The 24,999-nt window shown below is 42.1% G+C and overlaps 1 protein-coding gene across 1 annotated transcript in view; it reads right to left on the reverse strand.

Moving 5' to 3' along the window:
- MAN1A1 (mannosidase alpha class 1A member 1) overlaps positions 1-24,999 on the reverse strand; it is a 185,764-nt gene that overhangs the window by 103,527 nt on the left and 57,238 nt on the right. Inside the window, exon 2 of the mRNA XM_044291436.1 lies at positions 21,955-22,051. Coding sequence (XP_044147371.1) covers positions 21,955-22,051 — 97 coding nt within the window. The remainder of the gene's footprint in view (positions 1-21,954; positions 22,052-24,999) is intronic.

Consider the following 24,999-nt stretch of genomic DNA (forward strand, 5'->3'; position numbering starts at 1 on the left):
TCGTGCTCTGCCAATCACTAGCTATTAATATTTGAAAGCATCATTAATTCCATGGTTCTGTACATCAAGAGGGGGTTACACTTGCATACTGCTACAGAGGGGGAGAGGACCCTGCCCGCAAGAGCTTACAGTCTACAAGGGAAGGGTGTAGAACACAGTAGGTGAGGGTAAAGCCTGCTTACCTGGCTGTGGGTGACGGCATGCTCTTAGCAGGTGGTAGGCTTTAATGGAGAGGTGGGTTTTCAGGTTGCTTTTGAAGGTTTGGATGTTAGGGGACAGTCTGATGTGCGGGGGTAGCGAGTTCCAGAGTATCGGGGATGCACATGAGAAATCTTATAGATTTACTGTGTGAAGAACAGAGGAGAGCAGAGAAGGAGGTCCTGTGAAGATCAGAGATCACATGTGAGGATGTATGGGTAAAGAAGGTCAGAGATGTAAGGAGGGGACTGGTTGTGGATGGCCTTATATGTAGTGGTTAGTATTTTAAACTGAATTCGCTGGGCAATGGGGAACCAGTGAAGGGATTGGCAGAGGAGAAACAAGGGGAGAGGTGGATATACCGGGCAGCACAGTTGGGAATAGATTGGAGGGAAGCGACAGTGCTAGATGGGAGGCCACAGGGGAGGTTGTTGCAGTAGTCCAGGCAGGAGATTACTAGAGCATGTACTAGCATTTAGTTGACTCAGGGGTGAGGAAGGCACAAATACAAGATATGTTCTCAAAAGGGGTTATCTGATTTCAGAAACATCCCCTTGTGCCAGGCCTCTCACAGGTAATATACTTGCCCCATAAAATTAGAGTATGCGGCACCGCTCAGTGTATATCCCGCAGATAGTGTGCCCTCCCATATCCCGTCCCTGTGTAGTGATCGTGGTGCTCAGCCCAGATGCTAGACATCAAATGATTTGATTGTAGATAAAAAGTAAAGAAGGCGGCACTCCCCACTAAAGTAGTAAATCTTTATTTTTCCATGTAGATACAGATAAAATCGTGCTGGGGCGGACTTGCCATTTTACAGAACGCCAAGTAGCAACGGTCATTGACAATGAGTGGCCTGAGGAAGCGCAAAACGGCCGTCGCTACTTGGCATTCTGTGAGATAGCAAGTCAGTCCCATCCCGATTTTATGTGTATCTACATGGAAAAATAAAGATTAACTACTTTTAGTGGTGAGTGCCGCCTTCTTTCCTTTTTATCTACAATCAAATCATATACTTACCCTGCTCAGCTCCTGGTCCCCACACAGTCACTGCTGCTCCCTGTACACCGAGGGGAGAAGCCAATGACAGGCGGGAATGGGGATGAGCCTCCCTAGCGTCATCCATGATGCCATGCTATTAACTGTAATGGATAGGTCAGGTAGGGGGGCTGAGTGACATGGAGGAAATACAATGAATTCAGTTTTCTCCATGTTGAGTTTTATGAAGCGCGAAGAGAAGAATGAAGATAGCTGACGGACACGCTGGGATTCTGGATAACAGGGGAGGGACAGTGAGGGGTAGATGGCAGTGTTGTCAGCATAGCTAACTGAGGTGGATCACTGTGTAGAGCCAGGACAGGAGCAGCATCAGATCTGTACCAGTGGGAAATCAGTGAGGGTGATTATCCTTTTATTTTTGTTTTTAAGCCCCTCAATTCTCACCAACACCAATTTTTATTTGACAAGAAAATCCCTTTAATCAATATATCCTTGATTAGGCTAGTACTACAACTGCAATATATATATGGTATAATGGGATCCGGTCAGTTTCCATCATGAGCATTGGACCCCATTATCATTCCCTGGCAGTGAACAGCAGTATTCATCTAGGCCAGAGACTGAACTCCGGCAGTTTGTCCTCTGCCGGAACTGCCTGCCGGATAGCTTTACTGTAGGTGTGGGACTAGCGCTGCAAGAAAACCAAAGCAATAATCAAGAGGAACAGGCACCTATCGAATCCCATCTTCAGTACATGCATCGTCAGAATCTGTTCTGTAGTTCTACTTGGAGTAATGGGTAAATAAAAACCAGTTCGGGGGGGGGAGTGATGAGTCTACAAATAAAAAAATAACACTCTAGAAATGTAGAAAATACATCTATTCATCAAGTCCGCACCAACCCATCAAGTTTCCATAAGCAGCACTTTCCGTTTGCCATTACAAAAGTCCTAAAAATCTGTGTAATCCTATGAGAACTATTTCTGATATATTTGTGCTGAAAGAACAAATCTACCTCCGTATTTTATTTCAAGGTAATATTTACTGTATGTAATTCTTTATGCTGTGCACTCCTGGCACTCAACCTGCTCTAATTTATGGCTCTAAAGCAAAGAAATTCTTTGTGTGAGGGAAGGAGGCAATATTTATGCTGCATGCACAAGAAATGACCGGTCAGGCCATCACTGGCTGGTAACCACTGCAGCCAAGGATTGACAAAGAGGTCATCTCGAGTGTATTGATCGGGAGCAGAAAGTAAAACCCAGCAGGTGCCAGTGAAGCATCAGAATAAAAGCAAGGGCTGATCTGGGAGGAGGACTCCTTTATGCTGCTTTCTGACCTCTGAAAATGTAATAAGAAAATGTTATTGGATGGACAACCTCTTTCATTCACTGTAATGTACTCTATTGTATGCAATTATGCTCCTCTAGAAGCACTGCTTTTCCATATATAGTACTTACATGACCCATCATGAAACACAAATAGTGACTGAATCAGTAAGTAAAATTGTAGTCAAGTCTTCCCTCTTTGCTTAAAGGGATCCCCCAGGAATAATGTGTGTCCATGGTTCCAGCATGTCACATGCTCCACTATAGCCAATGACTAGGTTCAACTGTGACATGGCCACAAGCAGCATGTCACCGCTGAATCCAGTGATTTGCTTGCAGTGGAGCATTTGACCATGCCCATGCTGCACCAGATGTCAAAACTGTGGGGAACGGAACATGGGCACACCGATAGCAAGTTGGTAAGCATAAATCTTCTGTTTGGAGAGGCAGTCTGTGGGCACTTGCTAAAAAATGCATGGTTCCCATAGAACCCATTTAAGTAAATCATAGATTAAGTCCTCCTTCCTTCTATAGCAGTTAAACCTTTCTTCATTATTCCGCACAGCGCCCTAACATGACTATGTTCAGAACTCCCACAGAAGCTATTGGAGACATGGCAACATCCCCATTCACAACGGCTGTGAGATGCACCTATCGACCAATTATAGCACAATAGCACATCCTGTGGATATCCCATGAATGTTGAAAGGAAAGTACCCTTTTAATGGCGCTTTAAAATAAATTACAATCAGCATGTTTTACAGCATCGCTAATCTTGGGGATAATTTACCTAGGACACTGATCACAAGTAAGATTTTGGAGGCAGCTGATGGGTTACCTAATCCTGAAAAAACGGAGTCCTAATATTAAAAGATAATTCTTAATATAAATAAATTATATATATATATATATATATATATATATATATATATATATATATGGGTCTGCTTTCCCTTTCAGCCCCCACACGACCCAAAAATATTACACAAACTGGGATGTTTGTCCAAAAGTTCCATGATAATATTTTGCTATGTGAAACAATCCCAATAAGTGGAATAATATAATAAATGGAAGAGTCTCTAACATGTTTTCAGTTATTCTACGCCTAGTGTCATTTAGTTGTATCGTAAACCTGCTAAATCTCTGGAATTGATTTGTAACCTAGCTCTGAAGGCATCACAGAGGTTCAGGAGAGATACTGAATGCTTGTGTCAATACATCAATGATGTTGGCCTATGCAGGGATAACAAGACTCAGTCGCAAGGGGAGAAAGACATTCCAATCCGTCTCGAGTTTCCTTGTAGAAAGCTCATCGTTTTCTTGTTTCGCTCTCTATGTCTCGTAAAGGAAAGGTGTCAGCAAAAATATCTGCCAGTTATAACCAGATAGCAACACATCCTTTTTTTTTTATAATCTTATTTTGCCGATTACAGATTTATTCATTCTATTTCCTGAACATGATTATAGAGGTAGCCATCTTGTCTGAGCTGTTCTTAACAGTATTTACACAGCATTAAAAAAATTGCTTTATGGCAGCCCCATGGGCCACAGACACAATGGTCTGGAGAGGACCTCACTGACTTCTATGGGAGAGATTTCTAGGCATGCTCTGTAACCTGTGCAGAGGTCATTGTCAAAGCTTATCTATTCTTTCAATAGATCACCTATTGTCCAGTCTTATCTATACATAGGTGATATAATTACAGGCAGGATTAGAATGACATAAGCAGGTAAAAATCAAAAGGTCTTAAAAATATATTAAACTTAAAATGTGATTTAAAAACAATAGGCGATTTCATGTTTGACTGTGTTTGAAGCGCTTGTTCCACGGTATTACTCTGCGACGATTGTCTTGATGGCAGTAATAAAATTGAAGGCAGTGTTCCTACAGCTTCATGAGAGCAAACATGACTGTACATAGTTACGAATTAGGACAAGCTGGCAAATCGTTAAACTGGCCCCTAATAAAAGGGGGCAGGTTACATGTGAGGTGACTATAAAATCAGGGTCATGCGATTCTTTATTACAGCTATAAAGATGGAAACATTAAAATGTATGTGGAAACTTGTTTCACATTTTAAAGGGCTTCTGTCACCCCACTAAACGTTTTTGTTTTTTTTGTTTACTTCTAATCCCTATAGTGTGATTTCTGCATACATAAGCTAAATAATCATTTCGGTCCAGTATAATTTGTTAAAAACGTAATTTTAAAATATGCTAATTACCTTGCTACCAGCAAGTAGGGCGGCTACTTGCTGGTAGCAGCCGCATCCTCTGATCCTAAAGACGCCCCCTCCGCATGTTGATTGACAGGGCCAGGGAACTGGATCGTCCTCTGCTGGCCCTGTTTGAATTCAAAATATCTCGCCTGAGCCGTACCGGTCTTCAATCGGCGCAGGCGCACTGAGAGGTGGCCGCTCGCTCGGCAGCTCCATCCTCAATGCGCCTGTGCAGGGTGTAGATGTGACGTCATCGGCTGTCTTTAGGATCGGAGGATGCAGCTGCTACCAGCAAGTAGCCGCCCTACTTGCTGGTAGCAAGGTAATTAGCATATTTTAAAATTAAGTTTTTAACAAATTCGACTGGACCGAAATGATTATTTAGCTTATGTATGCAGAAATGGCACTACAGGGATTATAAGTAGACCAAAAAAAAAGGTTTAGTGGGGTGACAGAAGCCCTTTAAGTGCCATTAATGCAAAGGAAGAACAATAAACAATGCCCTATCCCTGTAAAGTTACAAGTGGAAGCCTTGAGATATTCTTTAAAATGGACTTGCAATGCAATGCAATCTGAAAGCAGCATGTTATAGAGCAGGAGGAGCTGAGCAGATTTCTATACAGTTTTGTGGTAAAAGATTCAGTAAAACCTATAATTTACACATTTATATATATTTGCCTTTTCCACTTCCTAAGAACAGCTATTGGTACAGGGAGGAGGTGTCATCAGTGACCAAGTGATTCCCGGGATAATCTTGTGTTTGGACCCGCACCCATCAGACAATGGGGGCATATCCTAGTGATATGCCCCCATTGTCTCAGATGAGAGAACCCCTTTAAAACTTCATATCTTTATTTCTTGCGCTTAAAAATATCTCACAGTACAAAAAAGCTATGTGTTTCAGATGAAACATCATCCTTCATGGCAATCATGAGGAACAATGATGTGTTTCACCTGAAACACTGCTTTTTGTTTAGGTTTTTGCCTTTCAATGTTTATTTAATTAGCCAAGTATTCTGCAGTAGGGGTTAAATTAACCTACCATGCTCTCAGTTGGACTTCCCGAGAGGCTCAGGTAAGGTGAGCTTTGACAATTGTTCACATGGTGCGGTGCTGCACGGGGGCCACTGTGCTGTTTTTCTGGCTGGTTGGTGGGGCCCAGTACTAGGTATGGCATGGTCAGGCAGCAAGGGTGCTATTTGGCTGCTGGGTCCCGCCGCCGGCCAGGATGGCGCCGCGCCAATTTTAGGTTAGGACCTACTCATAGGATGCAACCTTGGCGTGGTGAGTGGGCTTATGCCTTTTGATCAAAATGTACACTAATGCCTCATTTAGCATGTAGCATAGGAAGCGGTACACATGCGCTATTTAGTGCTGTCTTCCACTAAAGTAGCAGGGATGAGATCAAAGCATAGCAGCTAGATGTGCAATTCATTTCTTTTCTTCCTTTTTTTTTTTTCAATATTTCATTGTTTATTGGTTTATAACTCTCTAACCAAACAGCAATTGACTAGTGGCTTCTACCAGATATTAACAAAGCCACAGGACCAAAATTTAAAATTTGATAGCTTCCAGAGGGTGTGGATCGTGTATCTCTTATTGTTTACAACTGAAAACAGCACAAGTGACGTAGATGAGGGCAAAATTTTAGTAGTTTCCAAAATTTTGTCATATACCCACTAAGGCTCAGTTTACATGCATTGGAGTCCCAAAGACCCAACTGTAAATCTATGGGGCTTTGTTGGCACCGGTGGCATCACATGTACAACAGATGCAAAACTTTCTCAAAGCCTTTACACTGCTGCAGCAGCATTATGCATAAAGCAATCTTTAGTTTCTTTACATACCACTGTTTTCCTTGAGTTTTTCCCTTCGTTATGGCTGTTTGAACATTTACATTATGAGGACCTTCTCAAGATGGCTCTTCTGCCAGTTCTCTGAGGCCAAAACCGCTTTCCCTCCCTTCCCATACAAACTTGCTATAGCCAGCAGCTGTTATCATAAGGCAATTACAGATCTTTTGACAATCATTGACAGACTAACTCAGGTATACATGCCTAGCTCTAATAAACTAGCAAAAAATATATATACACATGACAGGTACTCTTTAACACAATGTGAAGACTGGTGAGCAATTCTAAGCCATCTCTGTCAAGGGTTAGCTTGAATTTGCTTTACTCTAGCATTTGGAACTGGCAGTTTGCTTTAATGAAGCACACAGACTAGATGTTTTCATGAAATCAATGCAATTAATCAGTAAGATTACAAACTGCAGACAAACCCGAATATGATGAATGGAATCCATCTACAAGGCAAGGATATATATTCACTTTATCATTAACATGCACGTTATGTAGCACACACCGTTCTCCACAAATATTAGTGAATAGAAATGCCTCAAGTGCAATAAAAATACTTCTCAAACCCTGCATTTCAAAAAGGACAGTTGGGAACGCTTTGAAGGTCAGCAAGCATCATGTAACCAGTACGTTATGAAATGAACACATCACAAGGAGGAATTTACAGCTTAAAAACTGTATAACTGCAGGGAACAAGAGAAAATGGAGAAAACACCATAACTTAAGATCAGGAGTTTTCTTAGAGAGTATACGTATAGGTTATACTGCTTAAAGACCTTAATGGCAATTCTACTTTTAAAAGAATTTCATATCTTAAGCCTACATAAAAAAGTTACAGCACTTTACAAACACTCTAGGGCTTTTGTACAGATCTTGAGTTATTTCTTGTCGTTTTCCCCCATTTCCATACATAACTGCTTTCACAACTCTGCTGGCTGTCCTTAGAGATTTGATTACCTCCACTTTGCTGTCAGACACTGTATAACCTGAAGAATTCAGAATTACTGGAGTTCTAGATGTTAAGAAACAACTCCAAGAGAAAACTAGTAAAAAGTAAATCATAGTAGTTAAAATTGAAGAAAAGCTTAAGGTGTCATGCACATGGCAGGGTCCGTATTTTGCTCAGCAAACAGATCCACAAAATAGGGATACCTTCCGTGTGCATTATTTTCAAGCCCATCAGGGGAAATTACCGTTTTCATCCATGATATGGAAAACAGGCCATATTCTCTTATGTGCAGAACGGCAACACAGTTCCACAATAAATATGGATGTGTGCATGGCCCCATAGAAAGGAATGGGTCAGTGGGCCATCTACAAAATATACAGCTAGCAAACAGATGAAAAATATAGGTCAAGTGTAGGCGGCATAACTTTGTGATCGTTTTAACTTTTGATTAACCCCTTCCCGACCAACATACGGCTATTTACGTCAGCGGTCAGGAGTTTGAAGATGGCACCATCTCCTTGGCAGAGAGAGTGCCATAGCCGCCCGGTGCCCACGGCTAATGTCAGTGACCGGTGGTAATGCCGATTGCGGACATTTAACACTTCAGATATTGTGGTCAATCCTCACCACCAGCATCTGAATGCTAAAAACCCAGAAGTGTGTGCTTCTGGATGTGCTCCAGCACCCCCAGTGGGGATCAAGGGACCAGGAGTGTGTAAGCAGCAGCCCCTGTGACAATAGGCTGCTGCATAGTAATTTCTATGGTGCCCCTTGCCCGTAGCAGGGCTCCATAAAAATACGGTAAAATCCTCAGATTCCAATGCTAATGTATACGTTATTGCTTGTTAGTGTTCCTTATGGAAACTATAAATAAAAAAAAGTGTAAAAAAAGTTTATAAAAAAATTTAAAATTCTAAATCCCCAAAATGAAAAAAAAAAAAAAAAAAAAAAAAAAAAAGGATCCCAGCGTGCAAAAATGCCAGTACTATAGATTTAAAAAATGTAATCCCATACGAATAATGGGGAAAAAATGGCCGATTTGTCATTTTTCAGTCGCTTCTCCTTCCACAAAAAATGAAATAAAAAGTGATCAAGTCTCACATCGCAAAAATTGTATCACTGAAAAGTACTGATCGCGGCGCAAAAAATACACAAATGCAAAAAAAAGTTAGTGGTCAGAATATGGAAACTAAAAGATTTTTTTTTTCCCCTAAGGTTATTTATTTATTTTTCCAGTCCAAAAAATATAAAAAAATTATACGTGTGGCATTGCCAGATTTGTACTGACCTGGAGAATGAAAGTAATTGGTCAATTTTATGGTAAAGGGAATGCTGTAAAACCAACACAACACTGCATCATACAGCTATGCGAACAAAAAAAAAAAAAAAAAAAAAAAAAAGCTTTGGGAGGAAAAAACAAAAACTGAAAAAAAAGCACCAGATGCCGTACTTAGATTTATATAGCCTCAAAATATTCCACAGCGTTTTACAATCGGGGGTTCATGTAGAAACACAGTCATAAATAACATAGCAACAAACAAGTCAATAATTATGAAGGAGCGTTAGATGAGGGGATGTGATAGGCCAACCTAAAAATGTCGATTTAAAAATTAACCTAATTGCTTGGGGTAGGGCATTCTAGGAAAATGGGGCAGCTCGGGAGAAGTCTTGGAGATGGGAGTGAAGATGGTAGAGATGTAAAGTATAGCAGCACTGTAGAGAGTTTTGTGGGGAAGAATGAGCAGTTTTAATTAGAGTGGTGGTTAGATAGATAGATGAGCCTGAGGGCTGCATTCAGGATATATTGGAGAGGAGAGAGTCTGGTGAGGGGGGAGACCAATTAGTAATGAGTTACAGTAATCAACACGGGAACTGATCAGGGCAACAATGAGTTTTTGTTTCCACAGTAAGAAAGGGGCGATTTCTAGAGATGTTTTTGACGTGCAAGAGGCATAAGCAGGCAAGCGATTGAATATAGGAGGTAAAGGAAAGATCAGAGACAAACATAACACAAAGACAGTGGGCGTGCTGCCAAGGTATGATGGTAGTGCCACACACCAAGATGGAGATATCATGGAGTGCTTGTTGTAGGGCAAGAAGGAGAGAGGAGCCTTGAGACTTCTTAACCCATCCATGCAGCTATGTAATAAAATTCATTCTGCGGCAACCCCAACTTGGAGAAGCTTAAAGTATACAAATTCATAAAGCTCCTACTGAACACAATACAACAGCCCCAACAATTGCAATATTAGGTTTCCTAGTTTTTATGTAGTTTAACAGGGTTTTTATAGACACTGAGTGAGATTTATAAAATGGTCTAGAAGAAAAACTTGTTGCCCATAGAAATGACAATACAAAGACCATTTTAAACAGGTTCAGAAATCTGCAACAAAGAGTGCAAAATACATACTTTATAAACTCGTCTTTCAGGACACATTTTTATCCTCTGTTAAAGGAAACCTGCCAACTACAAAATGCACTAAAAACCGCAAGCATTAACTTACAGATAAAGACATGGTTTTTGTCTTATATATCCGATGTGAAGGTTCGCTGAAAAGGTACTGATTTAAATGAAGTCAGTGAGGGCAGGAGGTTTCTCACTGGATGCCAAGCTTGTGGTGCCCACTTCCCACCTCTTGACATTTGATTGATGGTCCTTGGTATACTGTCAGACGCAATTACGTCCTTATATCTTTCTTCTGACACCTGTGCATTGATCCCTACCGCAGTGTACTTGGCTTTATGCGCGGCATTGTTCTGTGGTGCACTTGCGAGTCTGCGCATGTGCATTGACCTGCTGAAGCCAAATACGCAGCAGCCGGGATTAATAAGCAGGCACTGGAAACGACGTCATGCGGCACAATGTGCAAGATCGGAGAAAGGAATTGAGCCTAAAAGTATACCAAAAGGCCATCAATCAAATACAAACTTCACATACAGCCTGCAGAGGGATAAAAGTCATTTTTCAGCAATCATGTGCATCAGACATCTAAGACAAAAACATCTTTAGAAACATATCAACATCTGTAAGTTAATGTGGTTTATAGTTATTTTGTAGCACTTTTTTTTACCCAAGAAACTGATGCATTCCAATCCCCCCAAAAAAGAAAAACAATTTAACACCTTAAGGACACAGCTTTATTTCACTTTAAAGACAAGGCCATTTTTTGCAAATCTGACCAGTGTCACTTTAACCCCTTAGTGACCACCCATACGTGTTTTTACAGCAGTCACTAAGGGGCCTTAGGCTGGGCCGCCGCGTTTTTACGGCAGCCCAGTCTAAGCGCTGCTCTAACAGCCCTGAACAGCAGAAGGGCCGATCCGAGCTGTTTAACCCTTTACATGCCGGGCGCAATGGCGCCTGCTGCATGTAAAGTGGTGACAGAGGGAGCGGACTCCCTCTGTCTCCCATCAGCACCCCGAAAATGCGATTGCTGTTGCGATTACTGTTGTACGGGCAGACAGCAGGGCGCAGAAGGAAAGGAATGCCATACGGTTTTTGGAAGGCAGGTTTTGCTGGACTGGTTTTTCTGACACCATGCCCCATTTGAAGTCCCCCTGATGCACCCCTAGAGTAGAAACTCCAAAAAAGTGACACTATTTTAGAAACTACGGGATAGGGTGGAAGTTTTGTTGGTACTAGTTTAGGGTACATATGATTTTTGGTTGCTCTATATTACACTTTTTGTGAGGCAAGGTAACAAGAAATAGCTGTTTTGGCACAGTTTTTATTTTTTGTTATTTACAACATTCATGAGTAGGGTATGATTTTTGCGGGATGAGATGACGGTTTGATTGGCACTATTTTGGGGTGCGTGACTTTTTGATCGCTTGCCATTAAATTTTTTGTGCTGTAAGGTAAAAAAAATTGTTTATTTAGCACAGTTTTTACGGTGTTCATCTGAGGGGTTAGGTCATGTGATATTTTTATAGAGCCGGTCGATACAGATGCGGCGATGCATAAATAAGAAAAAGTATACATATTAGGTAAGTTTTACACAATATAAAAAAAAAAATAATAATTATGTTTTAGGGTCTCCATATTCTGAGAGCCATAGTTTTTTCAGTTTTTGGGAGACCCAATGGCACGCCCGATCACCGCTGCAACCACAGGTAAAAGCCGCAAACCGCAGGGGCATCTTGGCATTTAGCCAAGGTGTCGATCGTCGACACTTGGCATTTAGCCAAGGTGCCTGCTCAATGATTTGAGCAGGCACCGGGTTCCAATCACCACCCGCCGGCGGTGATCGGAACTGTGTCCGGAATAGGTTAAGGAATGATAGGAGGATTTATGAAAATGGATCTGTCGTAAAAAGACATCACCACAGACATCTCCAAGTATTTTTGGAATGGAGCCAGGAAAAAAAAAAATATTTCCCTCCTGGAATCATAGCCTACTCAGGTTAAATAAGACAGCAATACATCGTGCTTATTAATCACTTTGGCTGACAATATATTCTTTTTCATTATAGCCAAAAAGTTAAAGAGGACCTGTTACCCCTCCTGACATGCCTGTTTTAATAGCTCTATGCATTCCCCATGTAACAATAATTCTGGAACATCTATTCTTGTGACTATGTTGTGCCATTCCTGTATTATTTCTACTAGAAGTTATGAATGAATTGCTATTAGCCTTTAGTAAAAGGTACAGAGGAGAGGTAACCAGTTGAGGGCGTGTACCTGCACAGTCTGACTCTATCCAATCAGTGCTGCCATATTCAGACTCTGCAGGTACACGCCCCCAACTGGTTACCTCCCCTCTGTACCCTTACTGCAGACTGCTAGCAATTCATTCATAACTTCTAGCAGGAATAATAAAGGAATGGCACAACATACAGACATCAGAACAGATGCCCCAGAATTGTTATTACATGGGGAATGCACGGAGCTATTAAAACAGGCAGGTCAGGAGGGGTAACAGGTCCTCTTTAACAAGAGTATGCAATAACAGGTAAAGGAGAATGATGAAGGTTTCCAGTATACTCTAATTGACCCAAACCATGTATTGTCTTATTACATAGGGCTTGTCAGACTTTGCTGTCAGTGGGAGACAGTTTTTTTATATTATTTTTTTTTTATTAAAATGAAGATGAGAGTTATATAACAAGCTCTTTGCCATTTGTTCCATTTAAAGGGAACCTGTCACCTCGAAAACCCATCTGAAGCCACCAGCAGTACCCGATGCGCTTCTCTAGAAATGCTTGAAGTCAAGGAGGCAGCGGCCTCCTTGCTTCAAGTCAAAGTAACCACGCCCCCTTCCCCGTGACTGACAGACGGCTGTTTGGCGGGCTTTGCCAAACGCTCGTGCATAAGCGCTGTCAGTCACAGTGAAGAGGCAGGGGTGTTACCTTGACTTGAAGCAAGGAGGCCTTCAAGCATGTCTAGAGAAGCGCGCCAGCAGGGGATAAAGGAACGTTTTCAGAGCTTTTGCCGCATTTGCCTTCAGAAAGAAAACTATTGTCAGAAACACTGCCGGCTACTCTGGTACTGCTGGCGGCTTGGGATGGTTTTTGGAGGTGACAGGTTCCCTTTAAGAGAGAATACTGCAGATTTACTAACGCTACAAAAGATGTAGACATGCGGCTGGGTAATAAATGTGATGCATGGCTGGGTACTACTGTATAACTATCCCAACTATTGGCTGGCTTATATTGCAACACAATTTTACACCTGATGCACGTCTGCGCAATGAAGCCACCTTATCGGGCTGGGTACAAAGAATTGCTCAAAACTCTAGAAGCGCCAAACTGTGCCACAATTTAGAGCAAATTTAAAAGTAGGGAAGAAGGGTGACTGCATTAGGAGGAATGTTTTCAATAGTAATAGCGGTAGAGCTGGTGTAGGTTATTTCCAGTAAAGACAAATAAGCACAAATACGTTACATATATAAAGTCAGAAAAAACTGCTGGAGGCTTCAAATCTTTATGTAAAGGACAGAAGTTATGCTCAAAATACACACAGGGGGTCTTTGTTAAGACATGCATTTTTTAAGTATTAGGGTGCATTCACACAGCCATATGTATTTTGCGGTCCACAAAAAATATGGATAACGTCCGTGATGCATCTTTTTTTCTGCAGATCCATTATAACGATGCCTATCCTTGTCTGAAAAACGGACAAGAATGGGACATTTTCTATCTTCTTTGCGGGGCTGTGGAATAGACATACGTTTTACGGGACCCATTTAAGTGAATGGGTTTGCTTCCTATCTGCAAAAAAATGCGGATTGGATGTTGACAAAAATACAGCCATGTGAATAGGGCCTTAAGCTGTTGATGCTCTAAAAATTCTGCCGAGGGCCAAGGAAACTTTACTGACTTGCTCACTTCAGTGTCCCCGCTAATCTATATTTCTGATGCTGAAGGGATGACATGCTCGACTACTCCATGTGACCACTGAAACCCCATTGCTGACTTCAGTGGTCACCTGGGACAGTCAGGCACATGATCACTGCTCTGGTCTCACTACCGAACACACTCATCTGACCGCTACTGACTGGCTGCTTCAGTCACATGGCGTAGTGAGGCACCTCAACACTGCAGCATCTGAAGTAGGGCTGCACGATATATCGAAAAAATAATCGAATCGCGATAATCGCCAAATGCGATATGGCGATTTGTCCGACCCGAAAATGCTGCGATTATATATGAAGGTGCCCCGCGTACATAACTGGCTTTTTGTGTAAAGTATTTTACTACTGTGTGAAACAAGCTCTCTCCGATTCCTATTGATAAAATGGCCAGCCTCTGTACTCACTATTACGATGAATGCACTGCAGCGAACGGGCCGGCCGGCGCGTGACTGATGTCACTTAGTAACGCTCCTGCTTGCTGAAGTGGGAGGAGCGCTACTAAGTGACGTCAGTCACGCGCCGGCCAGCTCGCTGCAGTGCATTCATAGTACTGTGACAGTGAGTACAGACTACAGAGGCTGGCCATTTTATCAATAGGAGAGAGCTTGTTTCACACAGTAGTAAAATACTTTACACACAAAGCCAGTTATGTGCGCAGTTTAGGACACATAGGGCCATGAGGGGGACCAGCATAAGATGCTATATGTGTGTCATAGCACACATCCCCCATGACAGCTATGAACACACTTTTTTTTGTTATAACATTCCCAAGTCTTGAGCAAAAGTTTTAGGGTCCTTTAAAACCCAGGTAGAGATTAACTTAACATTATATTCAGAAATTCTCAGTCACAAAGTATGACCCAATTCAGCCAGTAATTGGCTAGGTGGTGAATTCTTAGGTTTTGAGAAAGACCAGGACGTAGAATGGCCCTTATAACCCATTTGCTGTATATGCAATATATAAACCGCTGTTTTAAATCGGATGAGATATGCACCTGCAAGTAGAAAACTTCAAAAAGGATATTCTTGCAGATTGCAAACAGCCTTCACAATGTGCCACACTGGTAAAGCCAACATATACTCCTCCTTTAAGGAAAACAAGACGTTGTGTTCCAAGTAAAGTACCTCCAGGCAACAAAAACAGCAAACATGAAGAGACATCTGCAAACAGTGATCACGTCCCGTTAAGTCAATGAAATGTGCATCTCAGTGAGTGCTCAAGTAACATGGCTTTCCAGAACACTGACGGATGACAATTCTACATTATATTGATGAGGAGGGGGGAGGGGAGCCTGTCTACAAATCTACATCAGAGTTGATGCCATTTTTTATTAGATACTGTGGTAACTTCTAAAAAGGTTGCTGCACACGTAAACCCCATTTTTTATTTTCTTGTCTGGATCAAAGGAATAAAAACTTTCACACATAATAATTGACTATCAGGTAATATACATTGGTGTTGGAATGTTTGTGAAACCTTCAAAATTTTATATTTTTTTGTATAAATTGGATGTAAAACTACATCAGATTTTCACAGAAGGTCTAAAAGTACACCGGCGATCAAAATTAGAGAACAATTTGTGAACACTTGATTTTTTCAGAAATAATGTAATCTACATCGATTATGCTTTGAAGGATTTTGTGTAAGGGTACACCATGCCATTAGAACAATAACCACTAGTCTCTCACACACTGCTCTCGTGGGATTTTGATCCACTCTTCTTCCAGTCTCTTCAACAGTTCTGTGACTGTTGTGGGTTTCTTGACCATAACTTTGTCACCAAGGATTTTCCAGAGGTTTTCTAATAGGTTTAGATCAGGACTCTGGGCTGACCATCTCATTGTTTTAATGTTTTCAGTTTCAAGGAACTGCGTCACCCGTTTTGCTGTGTGACGGGGTATTGTCCTGCATGAAAATTGCTGACTGAGTGATGAACACAAGGAAGGAACCATGTGTTGTCGAAGAAGGTTCTGATATACACACTTGCATTCACTCTGCCATGTAGCTGTATGAGAGGTCCAACTCCTGGTGCAGAAAACATTCCCCAAACCATGACACTTCCTCCTCCACCTTTCACTGACTTCTTTACACACTTTGGGTGCAGTCTTTCCCCAGTTTGTTGACGAACATAATGTTTCCCATCAGACCCAAATAAATTAAACTTGCTTTCATCACTAAAATGAACTCTGGACCGCTTCTCCTCTGTCCACACAGCATACTCCTCAGCAAAGGTGAGTCTAGCCTTTTGATTCTTTCTGCTAATGAGAGGTTTGGTCACTGCAGAGTGGGCTTTCAGTCCAAATGCTCCTAAACATTGAGACAATGTATGACGAGACAGATCCTTACCCTGTTCAGTGCTTAACTGGCAAGCAATTCCAGCTGCAGTGTTAAAACGATTACCCAGGGAGATTCTCCGCATTATCCTGTCCTCTCTTGCATTTGTCTTTTGAGGGAAACCAGCCTTCTTGGGGGACTTGAATGAGTTTGTGATGTTTTAAAGATGCATTATTCTAGAAATCACAGATTTGGCAGGACCAACTTCTCTTGCTATGGCTGATAGGGTCATCCCTTTGGCCTTCATCTGGACAACCTGTTGCCGGAGGGTTTCAGTCACTTTGGAACGGCACAACATTTTGGCAAAGTCAGTGAAAAATGGAAAGTTAGGCTGCCAGTTTAAATAGGGTTTGTCAGATCATTAAGGAAATTAGCACCAGTTGCCAGATTAACACCAATAACTTGCAAAGTGTTCTCTAATTTTGATCAGTGTTCTTTTTCAATTATCTCATTTACATTTTTATACTTTGCTTTAGAATAAATACAAATTATGAAATATTAAAATACTGCCATTTTACTCATGTTCGGATAAATTCACATAGGACTACATATGACCTTGACATTTCGGAAATTGTGTGTTCTCAAATATTTATCGCCTTTGCAGATAGAGATAAACAAATGAGTCAAATATATTAGACTTAGGCCCCATGCACACGGCCGTGTTTCATAGCCGTGTGCGGGCCGTGGAACCGCGGCCTGGATCCCTCCTGAGAGCAGGAGCGCACGGCGTCACTGGTTGCTATGACGCCGCGCGCTCCCTGCTGCCGGCACAGTACAGTAATACACTGGTATAGATCATACCAGTGTATTACTTTTTTGCAGAACGGAAATACGGAATGCTCACTGAGCATCTTCCGGAAGCAGAAAGAAAATACGTTCGCGTGCATGAGCCCTAAGGCCCCATGCACACGGCCGTGTTTCACAGCCGTGTGCGGGCCGTGGAACCGCGGCCTGGATCCCTCCTGAGAGCAGGAGCGCACGGCGTCACTGGTTGCTATGACGCCGCGCGCTCCCTGCTGCCGGCACAGTACAGTAATACACTGGTATAGATCATACCAGTGTATTAAAGTATTGCGGCGGCGGCAGCAGGGAGCGCACGGCGTCATAGCAACCAGTGACGCCGTGCGCTCCTGCTCTCAGGAGGGATCCAGGCCGCGGTTCCACGGTGAAACACGGCCGTGTGCATGGGGCCTTAGGGCTCATGCACGCGAACGTATTTTCTTTCTGCTTCCGGAAGATGCTCAGTGAGCATTCCGTATTTCCGTTCTGCAAAAAAGTAGTGCATGTCCTATTATTGGCTGCAAATCATGGTCCGAGGCCCCATTCAAGTGAATGGGTCAGCAAAAAAATAAAATTAAAATTAAATATGGAACTCACACAGAACACATCCGTATGTCATCCGTATTTTGCGGATCCATACTGCAGAAATGCTATGCCCAGCCCATATTGCTCTAGTGTTTGGTGATTAATAAGTTACCGTTTCCGATCCACAAAAAAAACTGATCGCATACGGAAAACATACGGATATGTTTTGTGGAATAACTGAACTGAGGACTTAAATCGGAGAGAAAAAAAAAAAAAAAAAAAACCTTGAATACGGAACGGATCTGTGAAAAACGGACCGCAAAACAACGGTCGTGTGCATGAGCCCTTAGTCATTCCTTAATTATTAAGGAAAATGATCCAATACCATATCTGTTAGTGGCAAAAGTATGTGAACCTTCTTTTACTTTCAGCATCTGGTGTTACCACTTGTGCAGCAATAACTGCAACTGAACTTTCAAAACTTCGGATTAATGCTGTACAGAGATACGTCTCCATACAGCATTAAAATGCGAAGAACATAGACATTCGGTATCTCTTTTTAAACTATGGCTTTCAGAATATGTAAAACTGATACAACAAAAAAAAAAAGTCAAATTTGGTATAGTCGCGTCCGTAACAACCTGCTCTATAAAAATGCCAAATGATCTAACCTGTCAGATGAACATTGTAAATAAAAAAAAAACGGTGTTAACACAGCTATTTTTTGTTACCTTGCCTCACAAAACGTGTAATATAGAGCAACCAAAAATCACATGTAACCTAAAATAGTACCAACAAAACTGCCACCTTATCCAAAACTACAGCATCAGGGCAATAAATATTGAGTTTTGTTTGGCTGTTAACCCTTGCTTTGCTACTGGAAAAAGTGGATTAAAATGGAAACTGCCAAAAAAAGTAAAATTCTGAAATTTCATCTCCATTTTCCATGAATTTTTGTGGAACACCTAAAGGGTTAACAAAGTTTGTAAAAAATCAGTTTTTAATACCTTGAGGGGTGTAGTTTCGAAAATGGGGTCATTTTTGTGTGGTTTCTATTATGTAAGCCTCACTTCAGACATGGACTGGACCTTAAAAAGTGGGTTTTGGAAATTTTCACAAAAATTTCAAGATTTGCTTCTAAACTTCTAAGCTTTCTAACGTCCCCAAAAAATAAAATGGCATTCACAAAATGATCAAATCATGAAGTAGACATATGGGGAATGTAAAGTAATAACTATTTTGGAGTTATTACTATCTATTATAAAAGTAGAGAAATTGAAAATGTTGAATAATTTTTCAGAATTTCTGGTAAATTTGGTATTTTTTTTATAAATAAAAATGAAGTACAATATGTGACGGAGAAAACCATCTCTGAATGGCCTGGATAAGTAAAAGCGTTTTAAAGTTATTACCACTTAAAGTGACATTTTAGTCAGATTTGCAAAAAAAAAGATGGCCTGGGCAGACAGGTGAAAAATAGCCTGATTCTTAAAGGGTTAATGCTGTACGGAGACTACCTCCGTACAGCATTAATCAGAAGTTTTGAGCGAAGCGACTTCGCATCTAGGATCCGATGATCACTTCGCTCAACACTAATGCACACCACTGTTGTTCAGTGTTCTTCTGTTGGTGGAATCATGAACATTAAAGTGTATCTAAACCTTTACCCTTTTTTAACTGTGTAAAAGGTCTAAAACATTTTAATATTTTATTTATTTATTTTTTAACAAAGCAAGGTCCTGAAGTTGGGCCCCTTCTGTAGACTTTCACTGTAGCACATAGAGATTTACATGCAGTATATGGATTCTGTGTACTACAATATGTGCTGCAGTGCACCAAGCAAACATCGCTGCTCTTATCTGATCCACACTAGGCCTGGCATAGCACATGGGTGCAGGGCAATCTTTGCACCATTATGCAGACCTGTCAGATCACCAATGTGCTGTGCAGAGTTCCTGCCTGTGCCCGCTCCACTGACAGGTCTGTTTAGTACTACGCCAGGCCTAGGGGAGCAAAGGCATAGCACCATGGGGTCCTAACAATTTTGACAGGATCTTTAGGTCTATGGGGAGAGCCCAACATGTGGTTTTGCTGTGACTTGTGCATGGTCTTTACTAAGCAGTTATGGGCTATTCAACCAAATTGTTACTAAAAGCTTTCTTAATGCAAGAGACTAAGGGGCTAGTCATACGACCATGTCAAAAAAATTTATCCGTAAAAACAGATCCGTTTGCATGCCATCTTTTCTAACTCCCATAAATAGAATAAGACTATGCTGATCTCCCCCCAAAAATACAATAGAGCCTGCAGTGAGACTCTTGGAAACAAAAAGGGATGTGAATAGCCACACTGAATTATGAGTGTGTGTGCTCATGTATCAGTCGGCATTCATGGCCAGCAGTGGTTAGGTATTCCGCTAAATTAAAGGGGTTGTCTCACCATGGACAATGGGGGCATATCGCTAGGATATATGCCCCCATCGTCTTAAAGGTGCGGGTCCCAGCGCTGGGACTTGCACCTATATCGAGAAACGAAGCCTCGCAGGGTGGTGGCTGGAGGACTCAGGTCTGGCCACTGCCAAGCCAGCATCCCATAAAAGTGAATGGGAGCGTGCCACGCATGCGCAGCCCCCTCTCCCATTTATTTCATTGTGCTGTCCGATTTTTTTCAGGACCCATTGAAAATGAATGGGTCCAGATCTGGTCCAGATCTGTTCAGCAAAAAACGGAACAGATCAGGAAAGAAACAACGGACGTGTGAATGGACCCTAACTAACAGTTTACCTATACAGTCACCTGAATGTCATCCCTGGCAGCATCATGGCATTTCTTCACATGGGGAACTGCAGATATGAATACATTTTCAAACGGATCCCATTAACTATTAATTGGGTCCCTCAGGCTGCTGTCTAGTTATTTTCCTTGCAATCAAAAATACCTCACACTTCTTGCTGTAAAAATACAGGAGCCACTGAAAAATGCAAGAACACAAAATTACAGTCAGCCAGGAGTCCTCTCGATGTGTGCAAGCTCTTGATGTTCATGAGCAGTCTACCCCCCATCCCACTGACTGCTGATTGACAGTGTTCTCACTAGAACCCATCCTACTGAAGAATAAAAATTAAATAAAAATAAGTAAATGGCAGTGTAAAACACAGCATAAAACCGGTGACAAATACCCTTGGTTGTTTCAGGTAATTAAAAAATAAAATAAAAAAAATTCCGTTTTATTTTGTGGACCCATTGTAACAATGCCTAAAACAGACAAGCATACATGTTCTATTTTTTTTTACGGGGCTACGGAACGGACATACTGATGCTGACAGCTGTTCGCATTTTTTTGCGGACCCATGATATGAATGAGTCCGCATTCTATCCGCAAAAAAAAAAAAAAACGGAAAGGACATGGAAACAATGTTCATGTGTGTGTAACCCAATTCTAATTTTTTTCGGAGCTAGTTAGTGGAGACTAACTGGTTTCATGTCTGCCCATAAACAGGACATGGAGAAACAGGAGATTCTGCTCTCTGTAGTAGAACTGAGCAGTTCAGATGTGAATCCAGCAGTTTATTAAGACAGTACATCACTTACTAGCAAGCAACAGTCGCTCCCCCATCCACTCCCTCCATAGACTTCTACAGATTCAGATCCTTCAATGAGCAGGCAGCCCATTTCACTAAGGGCTCATGCACACGACCATGTGCTGCCCGTGGCTGTATTGCAGCCCACATACGGCAGGTCTGCAATACACTGGCACCGGCCGTGTGCATCCCGATCCGCGAGATGCGGAACGGAGGCACAGAACAGAAGCACTACAGAGTGCTTCCGTGGGTTTTCTATCCCTGCCTCCTCACCGCAAAAATGTAGTGCATGCACAACTTTTTTACGGTACGGACAGATCACGGACCCATTCAAGTTGAATGGGTCTGGATCCGTCTGCGGCCGATGCACGGATGTTGCCGTGCATTGGGTACTGCAAATTGCGGTCCCAATGCACAGAACGGCCAGCACGCGGTCGTGTGCATGTGCCCTAAAGCAGATCCTGAGCAGTGACTTGAGAGACAGTGAGGGGAGCCTGGTATGAGGAAGGAAGCATTTGTCTCCGATAAAATATACTAATTTCTTATACTCGACAAAAAAAATATGACCGTTAAATTTTTACCTCTATAAAACAGGGAGATTGATCAAAACTGATGCAAAGGAAAACTGGCTTATTTGATCATAACCAGATTGATCCATTCAGTTTCCAAAAGAGCTCTGAAAATGAAAGGTGGAATCTGATTGGTTGCTATGGGAAACTAACCCAGTTTTCCTTTACGCCAGTATTAATAAAATTTCCCAAAATGCCATTAAAACCACCACTCACATTCTGCAACTTGTTGCATTTGCTTCATAAAGTGGAATTTACTTACCAAATAAATTACTTGAATGTCCTTGTTTTTGAATAGGTTTCAGTTCATTTAATCCCCATGCATATCGCTTATAATTATCCCAGGCAAACTTCATCATCTGTACAGGTGGGGAAAAAAGGAAAGCAAGTTGAAAATTTAATTTTTATTTTACAATATGTTGTAATACAAGACTAAGAACAGATTTACTACTCTGCAGCATCTCACATGTGTCAATGATTACCACCACTAGGGGGAGAATTTATCATAGCTGTCTTATGCTACTTTTAGGGGACTTTTTGACAGATTTGGCACATCCAAGTACAAAGGCTTCACCAACCGCCATAAGTCATCTGAGCATATTTAAATGGTCAATAACTTTTCACCTTTCAACTTCACATATATCAACAGTAAAAGCGACCACAAGAAACTCTGTAATGTCTTCTCAGTGAGACCTGTCTAGTGCTGTTGTTATCAGCCATCTACATGTGTAATTTTTTGGGTAAATAAATTCCATTAATCCATTCACAATTTCATGCTCTTCCAGAGGTTTTTGTAAGATTATGGGGCAGTTTCTCTGCCTACAAGATATTATCACAGATGCTTGGTTTACTTTTGCAGTTCTCAAAACTGAATTTGACTCAGCAGAGATCACATGCCTCTTCTTCACAGCAAAAATGTTCTAACATGAACAGCGTTGAGAAAAAGACCTTAATCCTAACTTCTACAAACCTATGAATGCAGAATCAACCTAATCAAACTAATATGAAAAGTTGTTATTCTAAAAATCTGCATCTACTTGCATATTATAAGTTAGGCTACTTTCACACTAGCGTTCGGGTTTCCGTTCGTGAGCTCCGTTTGAAGGAGCTCACGAGCGGACCCGAACGCAGCCGTCCAGCCCTGATGCAGTCTGAATGGAGGCGGATCCGCTCAGACTGCATCAGTCTGGCGGCGTTCAGCCTCCGCTCCGCTCGCCTCCGCACGGACAGGCGGACAGCTGAACGCTGCTTGCAGCGTTCGGGTGTCCGCCTGGCCGTGCGGAGGCGTGCGGATCCGTGCGGATCCGTCCAGACTTTCAATGTAAGTCAATGGGGACGGATCCGTTTGAAGATGCCACAATGTGGCTCAATCTTCAAGCGGATCCGTCCCCCATTGACTTTACATTGAAAGTCTGGACGGATCCGTACGAGGCTATTTTCACACTTAGCTGTTCTATGCTAAAAATAATGCAGACGGATCCGTACTGAACGGAGCCTCCGTCTGCATTATTATGGGCGGATCCGTTCAGAACGGATCCGCCCGAACGCTAGTGTGAAAGTAGCCTTACACCAGCAAGAATTAGTCTTTATGTAGAAAACTAGGATTTAAATCAAGCCTTACTGACTAGTGATTTAAATCAAATCCACCCTGGTTGTAAGGGTATTTTTAAAGTACTGATTGGTAATATCCCCTATAATTCTGTCCCTTTTATTGGCACTCATCCAATTTTCCAAGCGGTCTAACTCTATCCTACATTAACTACGTTATCTCTGTATCAGAACTAACATTCTAGAGAATATACAAAAGTTCACTAACTTTTCACAAAACTACCAACAGCTTCCAGTCTTCATTAGGCTACTTTCACACCTGCGTTAGGGTGCGGATCAGTCTGGTATCTGCACAGACGGATCTGCACCTATAAGGCAAACGCTGGTATCTGTTCAGAACGGATCCGTTTGCATTACCATGAAGAAGAAAAAAAATTGTGTTTATTTTTTTTTGTTCATGATAATGCAAACAGATCAGTTTTCAATTCCACCATATTGTGTCTGTGAAAACTGATCTGTTCCCATTAACTTACATTGTAAGTCAGGATGGATCCGTTTGGCTCAGTTTCATCAGACGGGCAGCGTTTTGGGTCCGCCTCCAGAGCGGAATGGAGGCTGAACGGAGGCAAACTGATGCATTCTGAACGGATCCTTATCCATTCAGAATGCATTGGGGCTGAAGTGATCCGTTTTGGGCCGCTTGTGAGAGCCCCAAAACTGATCTCACAAACGCCAGTGTGAAAGTAGCCTTAAAGGGCTTCTGTCACCCCACTAAAGTGATATTTGTTTTTTGGGCTAGTGAAATTCGTTATATTGCGATATATGACAATATAATTGTGTTACTTACTTTGAGCCAGCAGTTTCTGCAAAAAACGAAGTTTTAATATATGTAAATTCGGTCTCTACCAGCAAGTAGGGCGTCTACTTGCTGGTAGCTGCTGCAGAAATCCGCCCCCTCGTCGTGTTGATTGACAGGGCCAGCCGGGATCTCCTCCTCCGGCCAGCCCTGTCGGCATTTCAAAAATCGCGCGCCTGTGTTGATTCGGCGCAGGCGCTCTGAGATGAGGAGGCTCGTCTCCTCAGAACTCCCTCAGTGCGCCTGCGCCGATGACATCACCGAAATAGAAGACGTCATCGGCGCAGGCGCACTGAGGGAGTGCTGAGGAGACGAGCCTCCTCATCTCAGAGCGCCTGCGCCGAATCAACACAGGCGCGCGATTTTTGAAATGCCGACAGGGCTGGCCGGAGGAGGAGATCCCGGCTGGCCCTGTCAATCAACACGACGAGGGGGCGGATTTCTGCAGCAGCTACCAGCAAGTAGCCGCCCTACTTGCTGGTAGAGACCGAATTTACATATTATAAAACTTTGTTTTTTGCTGAAACTGCTGGATCAAAGTAAGTAACACAATTATAATGTCATATATCGCAATATAACGAATTTCACTAGCCCAAAAAAAAACAAAAAAAAAAACACTTTAGTGGGGTGACAGAAGCCCTTTAAGTTACTTACTAAAAAGTGTGGGGGGGGGGGGGGGGTAACAGATGACTACGTAATCAAACTTCCATATTCTGTACAATGATATTCCTTGAACATACACAACCCCCCTCAATTCAATCCATATTGTACTGAGAAAGGCAAATGCCTTGGTGGTCATCTCAGAGACATGAGTGCTGCACACTGGAGGAGGGGCTGATGGGTATAAACCTGGCAAACAGACATTTATTTGGCACTTCATTGAAGAAATCATCCAGGTAAGAA

Source organism: Bufo gargarizans, chromosome 4 (genome assembly GCF_014858855.1).
Source record: "Bufo gargarizans isolate SCDJY-AF-19 chromosome 4, ASM1485885v1, whole genome shotgun sequence".
In the NCBI taxonomy this organism is placed as follows: domain Eukaryota; kingdom Metazoa; phylum Chordata; class Amphibia; order Anura; family Bufonidae; genus Bufo; species Bufo gargarizans.